The 23,683-nt window shown below is 41.5% G+C and overlaps 1 protein-coding gene across 1 annotated transcript; it reads left to right on the top strand.

Moving 5' to 3' along the window:
- Positions 1 to 79: 79 nt before the first annotated feature.
- dact3a (dishevelled-binding antagonist of beta-catenin 3a) lies at positions 80 to 22,262 on the top strand. The gene is made up of 5 exons (XM_017691309.1): positions 80 to 116; positions 257 to 522; positions 14,695 to 14,800; positions 16,055 to 16,165; positions 20,226 to 22,262. The coding sequence occupies exons 1-5, from the start codon at positions 80 to 82 to the stop codon at positions 21,620 to 21,622; spliced, it is 1,917 nt and encodes a 638-aa protein (XP_017546798.1). The 3' UTR covers positions 21,623 to 22,262.
- Positions 22,263 to 23,683: the final 1,421 nt, after the last annotated feature.

Here is a 23,683-nt window from a genome sequence, read left to right as displayed (position 1 = left end):
CCAATAGGAATGAGAGACGGCTGTATGCTAATTAACATTTGACAGTTGCAAGAAAGTCCAGCCCTCGTCCGGAGGAGAGATGGAGACTGAGAGGAGTGGAGTCGAGTCCTGTGCTGGTATTGTTCAGTCGCTGGGTCTGAAACTGAGGATAATGTTCAAATATGATGGAAAACTGCGAATATATAGTCAGTAACAGCCCGGCGTCCACCAGGGTTTAAACACAGGGTCGATTTTGTTCGTGTTTTACGTTTTTCAGGGTCTAAGAATAGTTCAGCGATGCATCGGGCGTTTTCGTTCCCCGCGGCCGGAGAGCGGAGCCGCTATAAGGAGCGGCTGGAGGCGAGTTTGGCGGGGCTGCTGGAGCTGGAGGTGCTGAAAGAGCGCCAGGAGGGCCTGGTTCTGGGAGCTCTGGCTCTCGGCGATTCGGGCCGTGGGCGACCGGCATGGGGGCTCCTCCGGCACGGCTTCAGCCTCACTTCGGCCAGAGCCGGAGAGCAGTCGGCTTTGGCAGAGCAGCAGCAGGTAGGCTGGGGGTCCAGGGTTCACAGAGCAGGCTGCGATTTTTCAGAAGGTCAGACAGAAAATGATGTAGCCGCTGGGTCGTTGCTAGTTTTCATCGCTTAGACTCAGAAGCTAAAAGTCTGTACATCCAGCTGAACTGTAGTAAAGTTGCTAGTGGCTCTTGCTCCATGGGCCAGGCCAGAACCAGCAGTGAAAAGTCTGTTCAGAGGCAAAAAGAAAGTTGCTAACCTAGAGGCTCTTAGGTTGGTCACTTTAAACTGTCTGCTAAACTCATAATAAAGGGTCCGTATCATGAAAAAGCAGATTTCCTCATTTTCTTTTAAATAAAAGGTGTTTGAGGGGACATGTACTGTTAATTCCCCATTACGTCCACTTTATATATGAACACTAACTTGCCAAGCAGCCCATTTCAACTCTTTGTTTTTGTGATGTCACAAAAACCAACACACGTCTACATATCCACAGCCATTTAGCCCCACACAAACACGCTTAAGTTATAAGCCTAGACTGCTTTATGGATGAGTTATCCAATCAGAACAGAGATCATTTGCATATCAGTCTTAAAGGCATAGATCAAAAAGCCTCCTGTTTAGAGGACCAGAAGAGGATAGAAATAGTCATTAAAATTTTATTATAACTGCTTTTGGTGTGTTAAACCACACACACGTTAGAAATGGGCCCTTTAAGATGCATAAGGGTGGGCAATATGGCAAAAATACATGATGAATAATATCTATAATGAAACACAGCAGTTGGTCAGTGTTCTTTAAATACTGAAGATATCCACAGAATGCACAGAAAGGATATTGATATTGTACCATAATATGATGTTAGTCTGCCATGATAATAATAAATATCTTCATATTGCCCACCCCTAGTTGTTAATATTCATTGTGCAGGAAAGGGTTGCCTTTAGGATTGTTTTCACATACCTCACAGTGTTAAAACATGTGATGAACATGGTCATTACCATAAAATGCTTAAGACAAAGGCAATAAATAGTACAACACATTAGGTACCAGCATAAAAACATAAAATAGCCATGAGGATGAAACTCCCTTCCAGAGTTCTGCTCGGGGTCCAGCAGGTAAGCCTCGGATGTTATCTAACCAAAGCAGATATTCAGAGTTACTCGAAGGAGTTTTAGGATAAGTGGATTTTAAAATGGGGCCCTGCTGTCTCTCTAAGGTCAATGCTTTATAAATCAAATGAAAAATGCAAATGAGCTCATGGTATGCAGGCTTTTACATGCTGGCACTGACCCACTCAAATCTTGCACTGGCTCTGAGGTGCAGTTTTCGGCAGAGCTCAGCCCACAGGTGAACTGAGGATGATTGTGAGCGTGTGCAGCAAAGCCGTTCACTGACGGTTTATGAGTAACTCTCACTGAAGATGCTGTTTGCAATCAATTAGTAACAAGACAGGTGTTACTTAGTAATTGGTGGTAATGACCGAATGGAATATGCTAATTATGCTAACTGTATCTTATCTGATTAGATTTTAGTTTAGCATAATACAGCTGATGACCCCATGTTTCCTGAGTGCTTCTACTGTACTCTAAAAGAAGGCCTTATGAACTTGACGTAAGTTGTTGTGATTGGATTGTTTTCTTTTAAAATGACATGCAGAATTATCCGTCCCCGACAGAAACAAGCTTTTTTACAGAAAGCTCGCAATTTTTTTGGTTTAAACTGTATAGCAAATTATATAGAGACAATACATTATCAAATATCAGGTTAAAATGTCAATCAAATCTGAACATCAGTCCAGAGACAATGTTGTCTTTAAGCAAATATCTACTGATGCTGATATGATTATGATATTATCGTGCATCCCTAAAATTACAGTATTGTGCAGAAGTCAGGGACCATTTTTTTATCTTAATTTTTCAGTGAAAATTATTTGAGATATTGAGATAATTCTGATGAGACTAGATATAAGTTAATCCAATTAGATAATGAAGGGAAAAATCTAATTAAAACAAGTGAAAAGAAAGCAAGAGCTCTCGAAACTGCATTTAAAAAAATGATTAAAAGATGTAGAGAAAATGAGACTCCTAGAAACCATGCAAGACTTGGTAGACCACCGAAACTGTCACCATTTGATAAACAGCACTTTCATCTTTGAGAGAAAATCGAGCTTCACTCTTGCTTCAGATTCTCAGAACTTTTGACTGGCCGCCCCAGATTCCAGACCGCTGCATCATTGAATGTGTTTGGATTACTTGGATTGTAAAGCAGAAAATGCAACCAACCTCTAAGACTGAACTTTGGAGGAGTGAAAAAATAACCCCTGCAGATTTCTCTGAGAAACTAAAAGCAAGTCTGAAAAGAATAGAAGCTGTAATACAGGCATAGTGTGGACACAATAAAAACTGAACAAAACTGAAATTATATTTAGTTGTTGAGGCTTTTGTGCTGTTTTCTCTTTTTTTTGCTTTTGTCCTGGTGTTGAAAAAAATTAATAACCTGTACCTAATGGCTGTCTTTACTATTAAAATGAAAGAGCAAAGTGTTCTCTGGCTTACACATAAGTTGATATTATCTATCAGTATCGCTAAAACTAAAAATCAATCAATTAGTACTGATAGCAGTCTAAATTACATATTGTACAGCACTAGTGATGCTGAGATAAAATGATATGAAATATGCCAATAATAGAACAGTATGGCAAACAAATGTCTTCAAGTGATGTGATGGCACTGAATACCAACAACACAGCACAGGACACTGCGTCTCATATAGCGCAGCATGTCTGAATTGAAGGTATTCAGGGACACATATAGGTTTGTTATCTGTGCTGAAGTAGGGCCACTGCAGCACAGCCTAATCTCATTCTTTGAGTGTGTGACAGGCCCTGGTGGAAGCAAGTGGGGGGTCTGTGTACCAGCAAGCTGCCATGTGTTTGTGTCTGTGCATGTGTGAGGCCCAAGAGGCTATCAAGGCCAGAAAAGATATGCAGTAGGCCTGCTGCTTAACACACAGCAGTTTATTCCTGGCATCATGACGCTGACAGCAATCTGACAGTAAGCAACAGCTGGGAAAGCACTGGTCATACAGCCCAAATTCCCAGCATACGTGTGGGTGGCTCTGGGAGTGAGTGTGTGTATGTCTATGAGTGCATTGTGAAGAAAATTATCTCCTTGAGCAACTGTGACGGTGGGCCGTCTGCACGCTTCATCAGTATTCCCCCTCATATCCAGCGGCTGAGTGTGTGAGTGTGACTGTAGATTGGAGCTGAAGTGTTGGTGTTCTGATTGATGGGTCCTGAAAGAGGCTGTGGGTGTTGTGCTTGGTTCACTGGGCTCCTTGTAGATCTGGTGCGCTAGGTGCAAACTTTACACGGCTGAGTGTAAATACTTTTCACCTTTAAGTGCGAAGTTTCTGTACAGCCTTTGATAACTGAAGGGTGTTGTTAAGCTTTGGCTAGTAGTGATTATTTCGTATAGATATAAGTTATAATATAAACTCTAGAGTAAAAATCTTCTTAGGTGTTATTTTAGTTGAAGTTATAGTCGTTATGGTGTTGGTTAGTGTAGTGGTTAACACCTCTGCCTTCTACACTGTAGACTGGGGTTCAATCCTCCACCAGGGTAGCACCCCACACTATGCCAATAAGAGTCCTTGGGCAAGACTCCTAACACCACCTTGGCCTCCCTGTATAAAATGATCAAATTTTAAGTCGCTCTGGATAAGAGCACCTGCCAAATGCTGTAAATGTAAATGTAGTTATTTTTACTATAAATCCATTTTATAGTCCTGTTCTTGATATAACATGGTATAAACCTGATGATAATCATACTGTTGATGATAGGTGGGCGTGGTGGGAGGTTGAGGTGAATTATAATATTATTAGTCAAAGCTACACTATGTAAGTTTATGGGGATGTGGAGACCTCTCTGGTGGAAATGTGTAATTGCATGCAATGAGCAAAAGAACATTTTGTATTGTTGTTTGTGCTTCAGACCCCCACAAGTGAAATAATCTGATGAATGCCCTTTGAAAATTCCACGCTTTAAAGAGATTTCAGGTGCTTTAAAGGTTTTTCAGTAAAGAAAGTGGCTCTATGTGGAACCGTGAGTACTCAGAGAACCTTTTGCAGGTTCAAGAAAGGGTTCATTACATTGATGGACAGTAAGCATGAATGTGCTACAGATGGTTCTACATAGAACCTTTTTAAAAAAAGGTCCTATATAGCACCCAAAAGGGTTCTTATATTGTTACAAGCTTGACGCAATAACAATAGAAGAGTTTTCAAAACTTTTCTATATAGAACCATCTATAGCACAGTCTCCATCAGTCAGGACAACCCCTTCATGATGCAAAGAACGCTTTAATCATGCAAAGGGTTATTGAGTATTCATGGTTCTATACAGAACCATTTTCTTTACTAAAGAACCCTTATAGCACCATCATTTTAAGAGTGTATTCAAAGAAAACTCAGTCAAAACATGGTAAAGAACGTGTCTTCAGTGGATGTGAGTGAATTGTCTAACTTAATGTTGGTTTTACTTTTGAGACCTGAACATTAAGCTGGTGTGTGTGATGTTAATACGTAAAGACGTATAACTTGGTCCAAGAAACTCCGACACTTTTCCATCCATCCATTTTCTAAGCCGCTTCTCCGTCAGGGTCGCGGGGGGGTGCTGGAGCCTATCCCAGCAGTCTTCGGGCGGAAGGCAGGATACACCCTGGACAGGTCGCCAGTCCATCGCAGGGCAGAACTCAGACACTTTTGATGTTTACATTTTTAAATCAGGCTTTTCAGGATGACTTGCAGCAGCACACACACCACATTTTAGCATGTTTTTTCACCTGGCTCAGGAATACTACTTCTCTTTTTCAGTTTTAACAAGAAATCTGACATAGTGCAGCTCTGAAATGATTTTCCCCCAATTACTGGTTTACATTGATGTAATTAAAACTCAGCAAACATCATTTCAGAGGCAGTGCAAAGGTCATTACATTTCCAAGATCAGTTAATAAATATTGTCTTTAAAGCGAAATGATATGGTAAATCATGCTTACTTTGATGTGGGGGATGAACTTACAAGGTGAAAAAGGTCCATTTAGATTCGAGGCTGACTTTAATCATTCTGATATGTGCATTTACCAGTTATCTTTGTAAAATTCACAGTGGAAGTCAAGAGTGTCCTCACAAAGCATGTTTACGTAGTTATAATCCAAAGAGTACACAGCTGGTTATTACTTAGTTGTAGTTTGTGGTGGGCTTGTCCCATTCGCAATATTTGCGTCCTTGTGTCCTAAAATGAGTCATAATGCAAGTTATAACATAACACAAGCACAAGCTGCATCGTGAGCGTTGCAGCAAGGGTCTCTATGGCGACAGGCAAGCCTAGCCAAGCTGTGTTGTATTGTCAGCATGTTTTCATTTGGTCAACTGTCAGCAGAGTCTCCTGAAGACCTGGCTCGCTTGTATAAACTTGCATGTGATGCATCATCAGCGATTCATCCATAGTAAAGATGTAAAGCAGCTCACACTCTTTTGCTGTCAACATATTTAGTTATTGAAGCTGTTGGAATAACAGTAGATCTCGAACAGCAGATCAGATGGTTTGATTCATTTTAACCACCACAGAAATGTAAGATGGCACGTTGAGTGTGTACATAAAGGCTGTGTATTTGTAATGCTTTGTCTGAGCATTGTCATTGTCATTTCATGTACTAAGGCGCATTCATGGCCTTAGTAGCTTATAATAGACACAGCTCAGGCTCAAATAAACAAACATTACTCTCTGCTGCCCTCTAAGGTTTTATTTAGTCATAATTTAGAAATTTTATTGTTTTTTTGCCCATGACGTGTCTAAATAACCCGTTTTTTTACTTTATTTTATTTACATGCATTTGTCTCGACCCCACTGAAGATGCACCTTCTTCACATTTGTTTGGTGTGGTGTAAACATGAAAGCTAACAACTGTGAAAAATAATTGCAACCAGCCTAAATAATTGTGATCAGATGATTATGTAATAATTACATAAAACCCTTTTTAGAGTGTATCAGTTTTTAAACATTTTCAGTAGATTTTAACTACAGGATGTTCTACAGAAACATCCATTTTTGTGTCCTTTTGTGTTTACAGATACATGTTTGGGTTACAATTTATTTATTTTAAAATAAAACAATGTCATTTTAACAGTTACACCTTCTTGAGCCTCAATTTAGCAATATTGTTTTTTAAATAATGTCCCCACAGTCTTCTGTAAAGGATAAGGCCATATTCTGAAGAAAAAAAACATGTTTTTCTGCAGTTTTAACTACAATAATCTATGCATGACTATGAAATATACTAATTAAATGACATAAAGAAAACAAATGCCAAATAAATATTATAATATATATAATGAAAGCTGTGGTCCCCGGGAGCTGTGTCACTGGTGTTAACAAAAAATCTCTCATTTTGAAATAAAACACACTGATGACATCACTTGACTTCCTTTTACTTATTTTCTGAGGATCTATGAAAAAAGTCCACTGTGTCTTTTCACTTATCAGAATTTTTCTCATTTAGCTCATGACTTCAGATGAAGCTTTTGGTTGATGTCACTGGTGTGACCTTCTTTATTCTTAGGTCATTGTGAAAAAATAGAATACAAATGGATTACATTTCATATTTTAGTGGATATTTCATGATCAAATTTCATTAAAAATGTCATTGGTGTCACCTTTCTTGTGCGTAACACCAATGACAGTCAGTAACACCAGTGGCACCTATGGAGAGATAGAAAAGTGGATGTTTCTATAGAATGACCCAACAACGCAATAATACTGAACCTACAAAGTTTGGGGATTTTCGTAGGCTCCGTAGGCTGGGGCCTTAGCCCTTGTTGCTGGCTAGAGAGGACATTGGTGCTGTAGCTGCTAGTTAATTACCAACATAGACCGCCTGCCAGCCTAACATTAGAGGAGCAGAAGAGTAAGTGAGCATGGAGATGATAATTGCACTGTTCAAGAGAATCTTGTTTGTTTGTGAGTGTCTTTCTCTCAGTGTTTTTCTGTGTCCAGTCAGACTTCCATGCTGTTACCATGGCAGTGCGATTACACCATTTGGTTAAGCTAACAGGCTTTAGGTGATTTGCTCAGGGGCCGGGGGATGGGGGTGTTTTAGGGTGTGGGGTGTAGGGTAGGGTTACCGACATGGTGCAGACTCCAGCCAACTCCATCCCATGAATGTATTTGAGAAGACGGCATATGGAGTCTACAGCGTAAGGGTGTAGCAGAGTGAGCAGACTTCGAAATGAAGACTCATTCCACATTTCTGACTATGCCGTTGTTAAAGCACCACGTCATTCACACTTTCGCAAAGCCATTATTCATGTTGTCCGTTTACAGCTTAACATCATAACGTGTTGTTTTCAGCACATCTGTTCGGAGCTCTGTTTATGTAGACTGCATTTGACACCAGGAATTTCCTCACAATAGCCCAGTGCCTCAACACTGGCCAAATTGTCAGTCACCTACGGCTGCAGTCATTCGTCAGCAGCCAACAGCACCATACATGGGCCCAGCTCTGTGATGGAATCTGCAAGTGTTGATAAGAGCTTGTTGTTGTTAGCCTGTTCTGTGTATTTTGTCTGTAATATAAAGCCTTAAGTGGAATGGAGTACAGCATCCAAGCTGTTAGGTCTAGAGTTCCAACTATATTGCGTACAGTAAAATGTAACAGTAACAGAGACCCTGATAATCACCAGATATGCAGAACGGATTGATTTGGTCAGTAACTATCTTCATAGATGGCATGATGCCACTGAAATCTTGAGTAGTGGTCGATACTGAGATGGATCCAGTATTTTTTCTTTACAAACTGCTGCTCTGCAAATTGAGCTATTTAAATTGAAGCACTTTACTGAAGATGAGCATCTCAAAGTAAAATGTCACATTCAAACTACTCAATAGTTTTTCCCTCCAATATCCAGTCCCACGTTTTCTGCTGATATCAACCCAAAGCCAATACCCTCTATTGGATCAGAGCCATCTCTAATCTTTAAATGCTGCTACACTGACAAGTAGCAGATGTGCTGTTTGCTCAGCATCGCTAACAAGATTGCTTCAGATCTCAGAGGTGTGTATTAGTTATATTTACCCAGTTACATGAGGTTAATTTAGATCTATTCATCCTTTACTTTTGCAAATTTTACTTCCACTTGCACCCATTGTATTTCTATGTTTTTTCTGTTTTGGTTTATGCCGTTTAAGTTGCTAATTCTCTTTGTATATTTAATGTTATTATCATCTTCAAGTACCAACACTTCCAAAACCCTGCGGAAATAAACAGCGCAATCTTAGCTGGTCTGTTCTGGTTTATGCTCGTCTGGTCCTGGTTTAGCTGGTCACCCAGCAGTGATACTGGTTGACTGGCATACCAGCATCTAAAACACAACATATATACTGGCTTTGCTGGTGACCCCCTAAACCTAATAATTTGTTGTGCCACCTTTGGCTGTAGCAGCTGCAGTCAAAGTTTTGCAATAGCTTGTGTTCAGTCTTTCACATCACTGTAGAGGAATTTCGCCCCCCTCTTCTTTGCAAAACTATTTTAATTCGGCTACATTGGAGGGTTTTGGAAAATGAACTGCCTGTTGAAGATCTTTCCATGTCATCTCAGTGAGATTCAAGTCAGGACTTTGATTCAGCCTCTCCGAAACCTTCATTTTGTTTTAGTCCGTTCAGAAGTGGACTTCCTTGTGTGCTTTGGGTCGTTGTCTGACCAGAGGAGGATGGGTCCTCCCTAGTGAGCCTTGGTTCCTCCCAAGGTTTCTTCCTCAGTTCTGAGGGAGTTTTTCCTTGCTACCATCACCCCTGGCTTGCTCGCCTGGGGGTTTTACATTCTTGTTAAAACTCTGTCTTTTCTGGAATTCTGTAAAGCTGCTTTTTGATAACATCAGTTGTAAAAAGCGCTATACAAATAAATTGGATTTGATTTGATTTGATTTGATTGTCCTTCTGTATAACCCAACTGCCCCGACATGCGGACAAGCCGTCGTTCTTCTTCAGGGTTTTCCGATAGAGAGCAGAATTCATGGTTCCATCAATTATAACAAGTTGTCCAGGTCATGCAGAAGCAAAGCAGCACCAGACTACCACATTATCACCACAGTATTTGCCTGTGGGTATGATTTTTTCATGGTAGAATGCATTGTTAGCTTTAACCCAGATATAACAGGACCCATGTCTTCCAAAAAGTTCCACCTTTGACTCATTAGTTCACAGAATATTATCCCAAAAATCCTGGAGGTCATCTAGGTGTTTTCTGGCAAATGTGAGATGAGCCTTTGTGGTCTTTTTGGTCAGCAGTGGCTTGTACATTCATGGGTGCCATTTTTCCAAGTGTCTTTCTTATTGTGGAATTGTGTACATTGATCTGTTTCAGGGGATTAAAAACTAGTTAGACCTTTTATGCAGGACAGTAATCTGGGTGGACCAAAGGTGGGCCAGCAGTGGTAAACAGTTCTCGGGCTGCCAACCTACTCAAGCCATTGGACTGATAAATGCTAGATATCAAAATTTTATTTTAGACCTGTAGAATCTCAAAAAGGGTGACGTCTGTCAAACTTTTACTATGCTGACAGGTGCTGTACGTTACGCTCCATTGCGGAACTGGAATACTTGAGGAGTTTGGATTTGTAAAGTTGTGTTTTGCTAGGTTATTTTTACTTCTACTTCAGTCATTGTTTAGTTGAATTAACAATGTTTTTTTGGGGGGATTGGTTTAAGCTACTCTACCCAACTCTACACCATGATCTTGACAGAGTCCTACCAGTATTAGCAGCAAACTCTATTGCTATCAGCTTGACTCTGGTAGAGTGGTGTATGTGGACTATAAGCAGTATGAAAACAGCAGAGCAGTGTGGATTGACTGAGGCTGTGATGGGAGAAGCTCTGTGGAGGAACAAATGATCATTGAGGCGGTGGTCTCACAGGAGCCTCTTAACCACAGAGCTTAAGCCAACACTTGCATTAGCTCATTCACATGAGTCCTCAGCAGCAGCTCTTATAGCTGATATGAAGGCACAGAGAAAAAAAATAACACTTTAGAAAATATATTTTATAGTAAATAAAATAATTTGGAAAGCTTTTTTTGCAAAGTTAAGGGTAAAATCATCTGCATTGCTTTCATAGTCTTCTAGAGTGTGCTCTGCTAATTATGTCAGCAGAATTAGAAGAATTTGAATGAACAACCATTCGTCACTGTGTTTGCACACTGAAATTAGACCTCCGCATTTAACCCATCCGTGCAGTGAAACACCCACATACATGCACACTAGTGAACACACACACTAGGGGGCAGTGAGCACACTTGCCCGGAGCAGTGGGCAGTCGTATCCACGGCACCCAGGGAGGAATTGGGGGTTAGGTGCCTTGCTCAAGGGCACTTCAGTCATGGACTGTCAGGCAAGGGGATTGAACCGGCAAAGTCCTGGTCCCTCCTGGCAGTCAGAGTGGCTGTGGCTACAGATCTTGTGAAAGCATCATATGTTGAGAGATGTACCATGTGCCTTATGTAATACATAGCTCTCTATTTCCCATCATTTCTGGGCAAAGAAAATATATTCCCCTTAGAAGTGTCGCATAATGGTAGTATAGCAGTATGGTTGCGGTAGATGTTAGATTCAAATTCCGATTTCTTTACAGCCCAAATTGTCCAGTGGCTGATTTTATTGGCTGATTTTATTAGAATCCAGAGTTGACACTGTGTACGGTTAATGAACACATGAAACACATTAACACATCTCCAGTAACCATAAAGCTGCAGTTTTAGAAATACATAGCAATATTGAATTATTTAAATATTTTATTTAACCAGGTCACGTTCCATGTTCCGAGAGCCAGTTTCAGTAGCCGAGGATCGGAACGCCAAGGCCCCTGCCTTCGGCCGCCACCCGATCCACATTGAGACTGAAAGAACGAGATCGCGGATACAAGCAGCCGAAATTATCTCCACAGGGTCGCCGGGCTTTCCCTTAGACATAGGGTGAGAAGCTTGGCGATTCAGGAGAGGCTCGCTGCTCCTCCATGTGGTTCAGGCATCTGAGGTTGGCCTCTGGACGCCTCCCTAGGGAGGTGTTCCAGACATGTCAGACGGGGAGGAGACCCTGGGGAAGACCCAGGACACGTTGGAGGGATTATATCTCTCGACTGTCTCAGTATCCCTCCGGAAGAGCTGGAGGAGTTGGCGGAGGAGAGGGAGGCCTGGGCCTCTTTGCTTAGGCTGCTGCTCCCGCGACCCAGACTCGGATAATGTATCCGATGTATCCGCGATGGATGGATGGATGGATTTAACCAGATTCATGGACATGGATTAAGACTAGTCTTGAACAAAAGTGCAACGTCAGTGGTGTTTTGTCATTAAAAATCCCATTTAGTCTAGGCTTAGTCTTGGGAAACTGGCCCTCTCAGTATAAGTTAATGAGTTTTTCTTTAGCATTCTGGATTGTAAAATAAATTAAAAGCAAAATGTTAACATGTTAAAAATCAAAGATGCTTAAGTTTGACCACTCAGTTGTCCATGGGTTTTTTTTTTTTTTTAGTCCAGTGAAAAGACCCTCAGTTCAGAGGGGTCACAAGCATCCTTTCACTCCTACGTGTCATTTTACACTTAAGCGTTGTTAATACAGTGAGTGGGTGTTTGAGGGTTTGGGTGTAGCAGCAGCTTTTAGTGCATAGACGTATTTATCATTACTATTGTAGCAAAACCTATTAAGTGGAAAGTGTACAAGAGGAGGAAAAAAGTTCTTAGCTTTTATATATAATATACTATATATTAATATACACATATATATATATATATATTCCACATCATTTTGGACCATTTCTATTGGTTCATTTATTATGACATATTCATTCAATGTAAAGGACAGCTTGTGCATTCAAATGGTGTAAAATTACTAATAAGGTGATATTAAAAAGAAACAGGATTATAACATTAAATTAGATTTTTTTTTATTGACAGTTGTTGTCAACGCCTGCCCTCCTTTTTGTTTTTTCTTCTGACCCATTACTGAGCTGCCCTGCTGAATGGAACCACAAACAGACAGTTAGAAAGGAGCAATCAGGTGACAAAGTCAGTAAAGCTAAATTGACAGATGAGGCAGACACAATCTTCCATTCATTCATAAACAGAACATTCTGTTCCTTTCATTCCCAGGCATCCATTCCCTCTCTGCATTCTTAAGCTGTACAGCTGAACGCAGAGACAGGATGCCACCCTGAGTCACGCTCTCTTTCTCACTCCTCTGGCAGTCCTGCAGACTTTTACACACTTAGGGTGCAGCACACACATACATGCAGCAGGTCATTAACCTCAGTACACAGTCTCCACTCACACCCCAGAGACCTACAGAGTAATGAAATAAGCAGAATCAGACAGACTTTATTGTTGAAGTAGACTGTTTATAGTAAGAACAGTCAGTTTCTGTGAATACAAGCATTTCTGTAGCGTTCAGCCTCCCGGCTCTCCACAATATCTTAATCTCAGCCTTTATCTCACAAAATGAATTGGAATGATCAGCAATATCCACTAAAGTATAGCATACAATGAAAATACAAGGTAATATTTGCTCAATGGATTATAGTTGCTCCTAATGTGTGATATTTATTTATTTATTTACTTGATATTTATTTATGCGTGCGGTAAGTGGGGACGCTAGGCCTGTGCCAGAGTTCCTTTACCTGGTCATCTCTTTTCCCACAAAAGAGTCTCAAGGAATTTGCTCAGAATGGTGCAATAAAGAAAATATATCCAGTCAGTGGCATTTCCCTTCACTGAAACACCTTGTTGATGGGAGAGGTCAGTGGAGAATGGCCAGACTTGTTCGTGTTGACAGAACGGCTACAGTAACTCAGATAACCACTCTGTACAATTGTGGCAAGCAGAAAAGCATCTTAGAATGCACAACACGATGAACCTTGAGGTGGATGGGATAAAACAGCAGAAGACCAAGTTCCAATTTTGTCAGCCAAGAACAGAAAGCTTAGGCTGCAGTGGGCACAGGCTCATCAAAACGGGAGAGTTGATTACTGAAAACCATAGCCTGGTCTGCTGAATCTCGATTTCTGTGGGGAATATCTTCTTGGTATGCTTTGAGCCTCTTAATACAATTTACTCACCTTCTAACTTCTAGCAAGGCAGTGCACCATATTACAAAGCAAAAATCATCTCAGAATGGTTTCTTGAACATGACAAGGAATTCAGTGTTCTTCATTGGCCTTCCCAGTCTTCTTATATATATATATATATGTTTGTATGTATGTATGTATTTGTATGTATATAATAGCAACCCTTTTAATCCAGTAATTATGAGATGGTTCCTAGCACTGAAGTGGACATTAGGAGAAAACACAGGGATAGGGGGTGAGTTGATGTTAAGTAAAAAGTGAACCTTGTGGTTGCAAGTGTAGATGTACATTGTCATCTTTAATCGGGCAACAAAAATCTAAAAATAAAAAGCAAAATTGTAAATATCACACAAACTTTAACATCTGAGGTTAGCACCGTTCAAAATGTCCGTTTTTTGTACAGACATGATATCAGCTTGCGGCACAGAGTGCGTTCAACCAGCTCAGCTCAACAGCCGCTTTTGCAGATCAGTCTCATTTATGTTAGGTACATTAAATGTGTTTACGTAGGATATCATGTCAGCTAACATTGAACTTTTCAGCAATGTTCATGGGAATAATAGTGTCTTGCTGTGGTTTGCATAAAATAAATCGATAAATGAGTAGCAGCTGTATCACTGGGGGTTGTTACTGTGGTTAACCATCACCAGGTGCAAGCCTAGTGGGTACTGTGACAAATCTTACTCAATTAAAAGCAGAAGTATGGAGCCAAAAATATACTTCACTGAAGGAAAAAGTTCAAACACTTAAACATAACAGGTACAAGGTCCAATAAAGGCTCCTAAGTGGTTCTTGGGTTGGACATAAATTACTAGGACAAATCTTTAGTTTCATAAAAATGTTCTTCATGCTTGCTCTTTACATTTACTAAAATATTCTTTAGAGAACCATTGATGAAATGTTCATTAGGGAACCAGAAGTTCTTTTTCTGTGCCATCACGCCACAGAATGCTTGTTTGCACCATTATTTCATTAAGAGAAGATGAGTTTATGTGTCCTGTTTTTGAGTTTGTGTATTCGTGCTTGTGTGCTTGCAGGGTTTGATGACAGTTCTTCAGCAGCAGGTGGGAGAATTGAGGGTCGATACAGAGAGCAGCTCAGTGGAAAACCCGACTGAAGCAGCAGACAGTGGACCAAGCTCAGGTGCTGCTCAGCTCACCAGTCTGATATTAAACCTTGTAAATAAGTAGTGCTCTGTGAGTTTATTCCTCGATTGATACTAATAGTTAGCTTTTTCAGTAAAGAAAAATGAAAGCTTCTTGTATTACCTCTGCATGTAAATGTACAAAAAATTTAGCTTAACATACATTAGAAGAGATATTCCCAAACATGAGCAAACATACTCCTTCTCATCATGTAAGCCCATAATACAGAGGCATGACATTAGCAATTCGTATTCATAATCAAATCACTGTAGACTTTATTAGAAGCACTTACTTGAACTTCCACTCACTGACCACTTTATGAGATTGACATGCCTTGCAGGTCTACTATATACAGCACTGTGCTAGTATACTAGTACACTGTGCTGTGTTAGAGACACCATTCATTCACTTAACATCAAGTCAAAATGGCCATTAAGAAAAGACTTTTTAAAAATAGGAGTTTCAGAAAAATAGTTAAACAATACAGAGAAAGTGGGACTCCTAACAACCGTGCCTGGTAGAGCACCAAAACTGTCACCATCAGATAAACAGTACTGAATGCTTTCATTTTTGAGAGAGAGGAAAATATCGAACTCTTGCCTCAAGAAAAAAAATCCACATGTTTCTATCCATCCTTGTACTGTGAAAGGGGCAGTTCAATGCTATGAGTCTTAAAGGATGTGTAGCTGTCAGACAAAACTGCTGGTTTTCTTAGAACAATGAATTGGCCACTGAATTCAACCACGCTGAACATGTGTGGGATCACTTGGTGAAATGCGGGCCAAGTTCTACGGCTGAACTCTGGAGGTGTGGAAAAATATCCCTGCAGATTTCTTTGAAAAACATAAAACAAGTTTCCTGAAAAAAAACAGAAACCATAGTAAAGGCAAAGAGAGCACAGACTAATAATATAATATTTAAGGTCATATGTAATTGTTGAGGCTTTTGTGTGAGGGAAAAAAAAACAATCTTCTCCAAAATCGTAACTTTACAAGAGAAGGAAAAATGTTCTTAGCTTTTAATAGAAGTTAATGTGAAGACGCTTAATTCCACGTGTTTTTGGAGCATTTCTATTGGCACACTCATCATAAAATTTTCACACAGTGTTAAGGGCAGCTGCATTCTTCAAATGATGTAGAAAAATAAAAATTGAGATATGTTTTATTCTGAACAGCAACGATATGTTTATGTTACATCATACACCAGTTTTTCTCTACACAGTTCCTGACGCCATGTGCTGATGTTTTGTCAGGTTTCTATGAGCCGAGTGATACTCAGTCGCCGCTGGACTCAGGAGAACTCTCTCCCAGGACCACATTCCCTGTACGATCGCTTGGTGCCAACGAAAGGCCCATGTCTGCTGGTGAGCAGCCCACATAAGCCATCTTTTTTTCTCCCGCTCTTCCCTGCCTTTTATCTTTCCTCATGCCTGTTCCCCTCTGCGTTCCTCTCACTGGAAACCTTTCACTGATGCTATCTGCTTTCTACAAATTTGCCCTTTTTAGTCGCTCTTTTTTTAACCTCACTCCAGTTAAGGGGTTAAACTAGTAATGTTCTATAATTGCATCAGTTAGTCCTGCCGGCAGCACACACACACCTCCCGTTTAGTCATGAGACTTGCTGCGCACTGAGACCTCAGTGTGCGCACACACACCCAGCTCACAGAGAAAGGAGCTCTATGTGAAAGCGAAAAGACACACACACACTGCATGATATGGAGTCATGACCATATTGCGCTCACATTACTACATGTGGTAATTGCTGTGTGCCTTGCAATGAGAAATGTTTGTTGACCATGATTTCCTTTTGCTGGATTATGTATATATCTTGATTAGAGATGCAAATTTTGGTAAATTCTTTTGACTGATAACTGACAGTCTTTAGTTGATGATTTAATTAACTTGCAAGCCTAAAATCGAGGACGCAGCCCATCAAAATACCAGCTATAAAATATATAGTTTGGGTTCTAAAATCTGATTGGCTGAGCCACATTCAAAAAAAGCATTATATGTAGGGACCTTGGAACATATTACTGATGAGTCGAACCAGGCAAATGCGTATATATGGAACTATAATAAACATACCCTACATAAGAATCAGAAAAAAATTCCATCCTCTGTTACCGCTTTCACACACAAAACATAAAAAAGTACTTTAAAAGTACATAAAAAATACTTTAAGACAAGTAGTACAGTCCTCAATCCTCAACAATTTAACAGCTGCTTGATGCTACCCAATTAAAATGTGTTTCAAGCTTGGATTTAAAGACAGACCATTTCAAATTCTTGGTGCAGTGACAGCAAAAGCACGATCCCCTTTTTGTTAAATATGAGACTGTGGAATAGTCAAGAATTCCTGGGATGCACACCTTAAAGATCTTGAGGGTGCATTTATACAAAGCATGACCACTACGAATGTAAGAGTAAGTCCATTCAAAGCTTTAAAAGCCATCCGTGCTGTTTTATATAGGATTCTGTAATGCAATGGGAGCCAGTGTTAAGATGCTAAAACTGGATCTTTCTTTAAACTGGGTTCTTTTGCATATTGTGCCCAGTATTGAAATATATAAGACCAATATTGGAATAACAATTAACTAACAATATATTGTGTATCTGTGACGCACACTCACACTCAGTCCATGAGTTTACATTTTTAAACGTAGTATGCATGTTTTTGCCTGTAACATGGAAAGAATTCAGACGAATGCAGATCTGGAAGTCAATCGTGTTTAATCTTAGCCAAAGGGAAAAACCAAAATCGTAGTCCGTATACAATCCAAGAAGCCAAAACACAGATCCAATGAGAGAGGCGACAGGGGTCAGGCAAAAACTCGAGCAATGTGAAGACAGGGCAGGGGTCAAGACACACAAGGAAGCAACCACTCGGTATAACACAATGATGCAATACTTCGCAAAGTTTGTATTCTGCATACCTGGCTTAAATACTATCAAGAAAGATCATATGATCTATACCACAGGTGCTTAGAGTTAGTAGTATGGGGACTGTGAACGCTGATAGGAGCGCCGTGCCTGGCAATCAGTCACGTGAGTCCCCTGTGACTCCTGGGAAATGGAGTCCTGACTCGTGTCCGCTGAATGCGTGACATTGCCATTTTTTCCCAGTTAATCACAGTGAGATGCAGCAATAGTCTGTTACCACATGACTACTTCTTTAGTCTCTTAGAGCAAAGGGTAGCACTGGCTCTTTCAGTAGGGAAAAGCCTGCCACATAACCATGTAGAGAAGTCAGTGGCTGTAGTCACTTCTTCCCAGTGATGCTAGAATGTACTTATGCACTGCTAAGGACTTTACTATGTTCATTTTTTTAATTTCTAGTCAAAGCAGCCATTAAGTACAAGTTACTCAATTTTCAGTGTCAGAAAATGACACCACCACAATATAATATAAAATCTTTGAGTGTTCGTGAGCTTCTTTGTCTGATTTGACCAATTTTGTCTATTTGCTTTTCTTAGTAACAGCTTCTAGAGAGCTAAACACCCTTTTAGATATTGACGTCTTCTCACAGTGGAAGGATGGACAGAAACACCTTGCTTTCTTATCCGAAGCAAGAGTGGAGCTTCATTTTCTCTCAAAAATGAAATCTTTAAGTACGATTTATCTGATGGTGACCATTTTGATGATCTACCTGGTCTTGTACACCACATACACTAGTGAACACACTTGCCCGGAGCAGTGGGCAGCCCTGTCCACGGCACCCAGGGAGCAATTGGGGGTTAGGTGTCTTGCTCAAGGACACCTCAGTCATGGACTGTCGGTGCTGGGGATCGAACCGGTAACCTTCCAGTCACAGGGCCATTTCCCTAACCTCCAGCCCATGTCTGCCCCAGTTGTTAAGCATCCAGTTTCACCTCCTATTTATTAATTTTTTAACTCAATTTTTTTGAATTTTTTTTTCTTCTGACAAAATCAGTTACTGCCTGTTTTGACTAGAAATTAAATAAATGCAGATGTCTGACTTTTGTTGGAACACAGTGTTACATTTTACACAGAGCAACTACAGACATCAGTATGAGCACACAATAAAAACAATAAATACAAATACATGTTGATACAAATGATACAAACAGACAGTAAGCACAAAATACAGGCAATGAACTATAAAAGAAACAATACCATCCATCAAGTACAGGACAGAAACTAGAACATAGACTAAACAGTAAATACATGGAATATAGTGAGCGACTCATCATGTTGGTGTTATGCAACTGTCACTGCATGCCTTAAAAACAACAAGCTTAAAAATTCATGACTCAGAAGGTTTCTGGAACAGTGAGCTTCTTGCCAGGATTTATCAGCGGTGATACATAATACAGTGTAAATACTTATTGCATTGTGCTTAGTGAGAATGCTCACTTTCATATACATACGTAAATACTAACATGCCCTTTTATGAACATTTACATACATAAAAATATATTTCCACTGTTTTGGCCAGTGGGTGTCTGATATTATAGAGGATATTTTATTTCTAACCCAAATGAAATGGTCAAAAAACTATGCATATAAATATGTCCAGTAGCATGTGTATCAGTGTATGTCTAAAACATTTGAGTAACTTTCAATCTTTCAATCAGCAAAAACATCATGTTTCACTCAACAAAACCATACTGTCCCCAAGGCCCCTTCAAACCACACTGAGGCACTCTGATTCTCTATAGGGCCAGGGCATCAGAATGGATGAGGTTTGAAAGGAATGTGATGTTTTTGCTGCTGGTAGAGTGTTATGCTAATAGTTTTTGGACTCAATGTGATTTTTTTGGCTGTACTTCATTTTGGATTATTTGAGCTGCTTATTTGAGTTTGAGCTGTCCTTCTTCAGCCATGTAAAGAGTTTCTCAGGCACATGCTCAGTGTAAGCTCTGACTACCACAGAAGGCTGTTTAGCAAGCTGCTGCTGGGCTGTTTCTATCACCTGTAAATATGCACTGTAAGCTTGGGTAATCTAAATAAAAAAACGGTCTCAATCAATGATGTTATTTTGAGACAATGATGGGCAAGTTTGCTGCTTAATAGTGATGTGAAAGAAGCCGTGCATGAGTCATGCTAGAAGGCCAATTTATACTCCTGCAAAGTATTTACGTTAAGACACAGAGATTTATGGTTAATTGCAGCTTGAGGAGGAGCTAATGTGCACATCTCAACTACATGTAATGGCAAATCTGCGGTGTTGTGTATAAAGCAAACACTGGCTGGTTGAATAGGGAAGTATAGCTGGTGGTGTTGGGGCAACTAATTTAACTTTATCTTGTCTAGTGTTTGTACTATTTCTATCCATTTTCTATCTACTGCAATGTAGTATGAGGCCTTTTCTTAGTCATTTCTAGCTTTTTTGCTTTCTGTATATTCAAAGTTGTTGTATTGTATGCTGATCAATCCTGAGTGTAGTTTTGGTTTTGTTTGTAGGAGACACGTTTGTTGCCAGCCGTGACGGACTTCAGGTCAGTGGGGGGCGTTCTCTGCTTCCTCGCTCACTCTCAGCCCCCCAGCCACCCCTGGCAGGCATAGCAGAGAGAGGAGTAGAGAGGGAGCAGTGGTTCTGGCCAGTAGGTGATGCAGTAGGTGAGGAGGACTTCCAGCAAGCTCAACGCATGGAAACCTACATCCTGGGCCTGATCCAGCGCCGCCTGCTTACTGCCAGGCACTGCAAACCTCGCACCAGCCTAAGCCCTGAAGCCAGAGGAGTGGTGAGGCAGGGAAGCCTCTGCTGCAAGGAGCCTCCCTTTGCCACGGAGCGCCACAAGGCTTCACCCAGCCCTGAGAGGTCACCAGTGTGGGCCTCCTATTGCTTGGAAGAGGAGCAGCTTGGATGCCTCTCCCATGAGGAGGCACTCCCTGTGCACTATCCCAGGCCTCCTGCGCTTTCTGGAATCCGCTCCACTTCACTGGACTTCCCCTGTGGAGCTCTGGAGCCCAGCAGCAGTGAGGCAGACTCGCCCCAAAACTACCAGGTCCCACACTCGCCCTCCTCAGATGAACAGCTGGTGAATGCCCAGTACATCCCTGCCCAGCCATGTCGGGCTCCGACCAGAGCCAAAACGCACCGCGCCCACTCCGCTCCCAAAGCCAGCCGCCCCACCCACTCCCCTGAGAGAGTAGAGAGAGCACAACCCAAACCACGAGCTGTCCCAAAGAAGTGCCGCTTCACAGAGGAAAGGGCAGCTACCAAGAAACCTGGCCGAAGGGCTTGCCGATCACAGTCGGAGAACAGCTTGCTGGGCCAGAAGGGGGCACCTGAGCGGAAGTACAGCACTGTGGAGCGGGACAATGGGCGGGCTGGCCATAGCAAAAGCCGCCGCTCTCAGGGCGGCCTGGGGCATCGGCGCTGGCGCTCCACACTGGAGCTCAGTCAAGACGAGGCAGAGCCTTCTCCTCCGCCTGAGCAATCCACCAGACGTCCTCGCAGATCCCGCCCTGGCCCACCTCCTTACTCCTATAGTCAAGCTCCCCAGCACCTTCATCATCCACACCACTTTCAGCATCATCCACACCTTCACTCTCCGGACTACCTGCCATGCCGACCTGATGGGGGCTATAAGCATGCAGGTCCTGCTGAGTGGGAGTCCAGTCTAAGTGAGGGTGAGTCACCAGGCTCCAGCTCCATGTCTAGTGACTCAGATGAGAGTGGAGGATTGGTGTGGCCGCAACAACTTGCACCCCAGCTGGCACCACCCTCACCTCCTACTCCTCCTGGAGCCCCACTGCAAACCAAAGCCTTAGTCAAGATTAAGGCATCTCATGCCCTCAAGAAGAAGATTCTGCGCTTTCGGACTGGATCCCTCAAAGTCATGACCACCGTCTGAGCTACAGGGTATTGCAGTGGTTCCCAGTCCTGGTCCTGGAAAAACAAGTTATTCACAGAAAATTACCTATTACAAAGTAAAGCCCAGAAACTGAAATCCGACCTCTCTGGTGGAAATGCACCTAAAAGGTCCTAAGTTCTTAAAAAGGTTCCTGGTTCCTGTGGGGGAAACATGCTTTTAGTATTTCTCTTGCTCCAAAATATCCATTTCAACTCATGAAGGGCTTGTCATTTAGGCGATTAGTTCATTAACAAGTCCTGCAAAGGCACCAGGACCAGGACTGGGGAACCACTGGGGCTCTTATCTTTCTGGGAAGTTTATCTTTCCAAGCTTATGCCTTTCTGAGGGACCCTTTAGGGCCACCAGACAGTCCACATTTCTGCTGGATGCTAACTTTCAATACATATGGAGAGAGTAAGAATGCAGACATTTTTAGTAAGAATGTAGACTGGCTGGGGGTCGCTAAGGAAATCTTGGTGTAGACATCTACAGTCTGAATGACAGCTGAAGGATCTAAGCTCTGTCTGCCTCAGATTTACAGAGAATCTGAGCCTAAAGCCATCCCTGTACATATCTGTGTATGCGGTTGAAGGTGCTTGTATTTATGATTGTACTCTGTAAATAAAAATCTGGGACCATGTCATTAGAATGTTTGTGGTTATGAGAGACAGAAAATGATCTTATGCAGAAGAAGTACTCCTGCATGCAACTCACAAACAATTTCCAGCTATAGAACATAATTACAGCTTCATTTCAGTCACAGCCACCCACAAAAAAGTAGCGTAAGCTGCTTTGCACTGAGAAAGAGCCAGGGAAGGGTCAGTGATCCAGGGAAAGAAGAAGCAAAGATCTAAAAGACTGCGCTTCCCAGACAGATGATGACAATCCGGCAAGTATAATTCAGACAGAAAATCAAACAGGACCACATTCAGCACAATGATACTCTTAGACTGTCCTGACAGGGTAGTGCCTGTCAAATATTAAGGTGTATGAGATTTTATCTGCACTAATGCTAGTGATCTCTGCAGCATTCTGTCTATTGTTTTTGGCTGAACTTGAACTGGGTGGTGATCTGTTTTTCGTGAGACACAGAGCAGCAGAGCGTTGTGGGTGTTCCATCAGGGTGAGTGTGAGGAAGTTCACTGCTGCAGCCTCACACGCACAGGACTTGGGCCACCCACAGCACAGAAGTGAGAGTATGGGGAGGGCTATAGGCTACAGGTAAAGGGGTAAAGTGGGGGTTTAGAAGGTGGGAGGCACAGCTTTCATGGATGCCAACAATGTGGAAACATTACCATTCACTTTCTGTTTTATTATATGGGATTTGCAGCATTGATATCATGGAAATGTGATTAGAACTGGGTCTTGATAGATCTATATGGTGAGATTCCAGCCTCCTAGCATTTAAAAAACTAGCATTTAAAATGTTACGTAATTTTCTGTAGCAGTATTGCATCTTTCAGCCTGTTCGCTGTTTTGTACTCTTTTTTTGTGTTTTCATCCATGATGGTTCTCTCGCTGCAGTACCCAGCAAGCATTATGCCCATGGTTCTTACAACTACTTGCACTAAAATAACTCTTCACAAAATCAGGCATGGAGGGTCAAAATTGGAAGATGTTTAAGGTCCTGATGTCCCAGTTTAACCTCTGTCTGTAGAATGTGGAGCACAAGGTCAGCATAAGTGGAGAGAGATTGGGATGGTTTGTAGAATTGCATGGAGATCAGCATGGCTGCTCTCTATAACGTCCTGATGTGCCAACGGTGGAGTTTCAGCCTTCAGAAGGACACACCTTATCATAAACGCTTACTTAGTCATAATTAGAGATAATTACCCCCAGCTGTACCATAATCAATCTCTCCCCTCTCTAAATTTTGAAAACTTTACTCCATTACAGACTCTGTAAGTAGTAAGTGCTACTCATGCAGAGCAGTGAGAACTTGCTTAAATGAGCTGAACACTGTATAGACTGTATTCAAAATCACCATAGCAACTTCTCTGACCACTTTGTGCTGTCAGCCATAGCAGTAAAAGGGGGAACAAGGCAGGAAGAAGGACATCT

This window comes from Pygocentrus nattereri, chromosome 18 (genome assembly GCF_015220715.1).
Source record: "Pygocentrus nattereri isolate fPygNat1 chromosome 18, fPygNat1.pri, whole genome shotgun sequence".
NCBI classification, from domain to species: Eukaryota; Metazoa; Chordata; class Actinopteri; order Characiformes; family Serrasalmidae; genus Pygocentrus; species Pygocentrus nattereri.
This window is presented reverse-complemented; position numbering and strand designations above follow the sequence as displayed.

Coding starts and splice junctions, on each gene's coding strand:
- dact3a (XM_017691309.1), top strand. CDS start 80: ATGGAGACTGAGAGGAGTGGAGTCGAGTCCTGTGCTG. Junction 523..14,694: donor CTTTGGCAGAGCAGCAGCAG/GTAGGCTGGGGG, acceptor GTGTGCTTGCAG/GGTTTGATGACAGTTCTTCA. Junction 14,801..16,054: donor AGACAGTGGACCAAGCTCAG/GTGCTGCTCAGC, acceptor ATGTTTTGTCAG/GTTTCTATGAGCCGAGTGAT.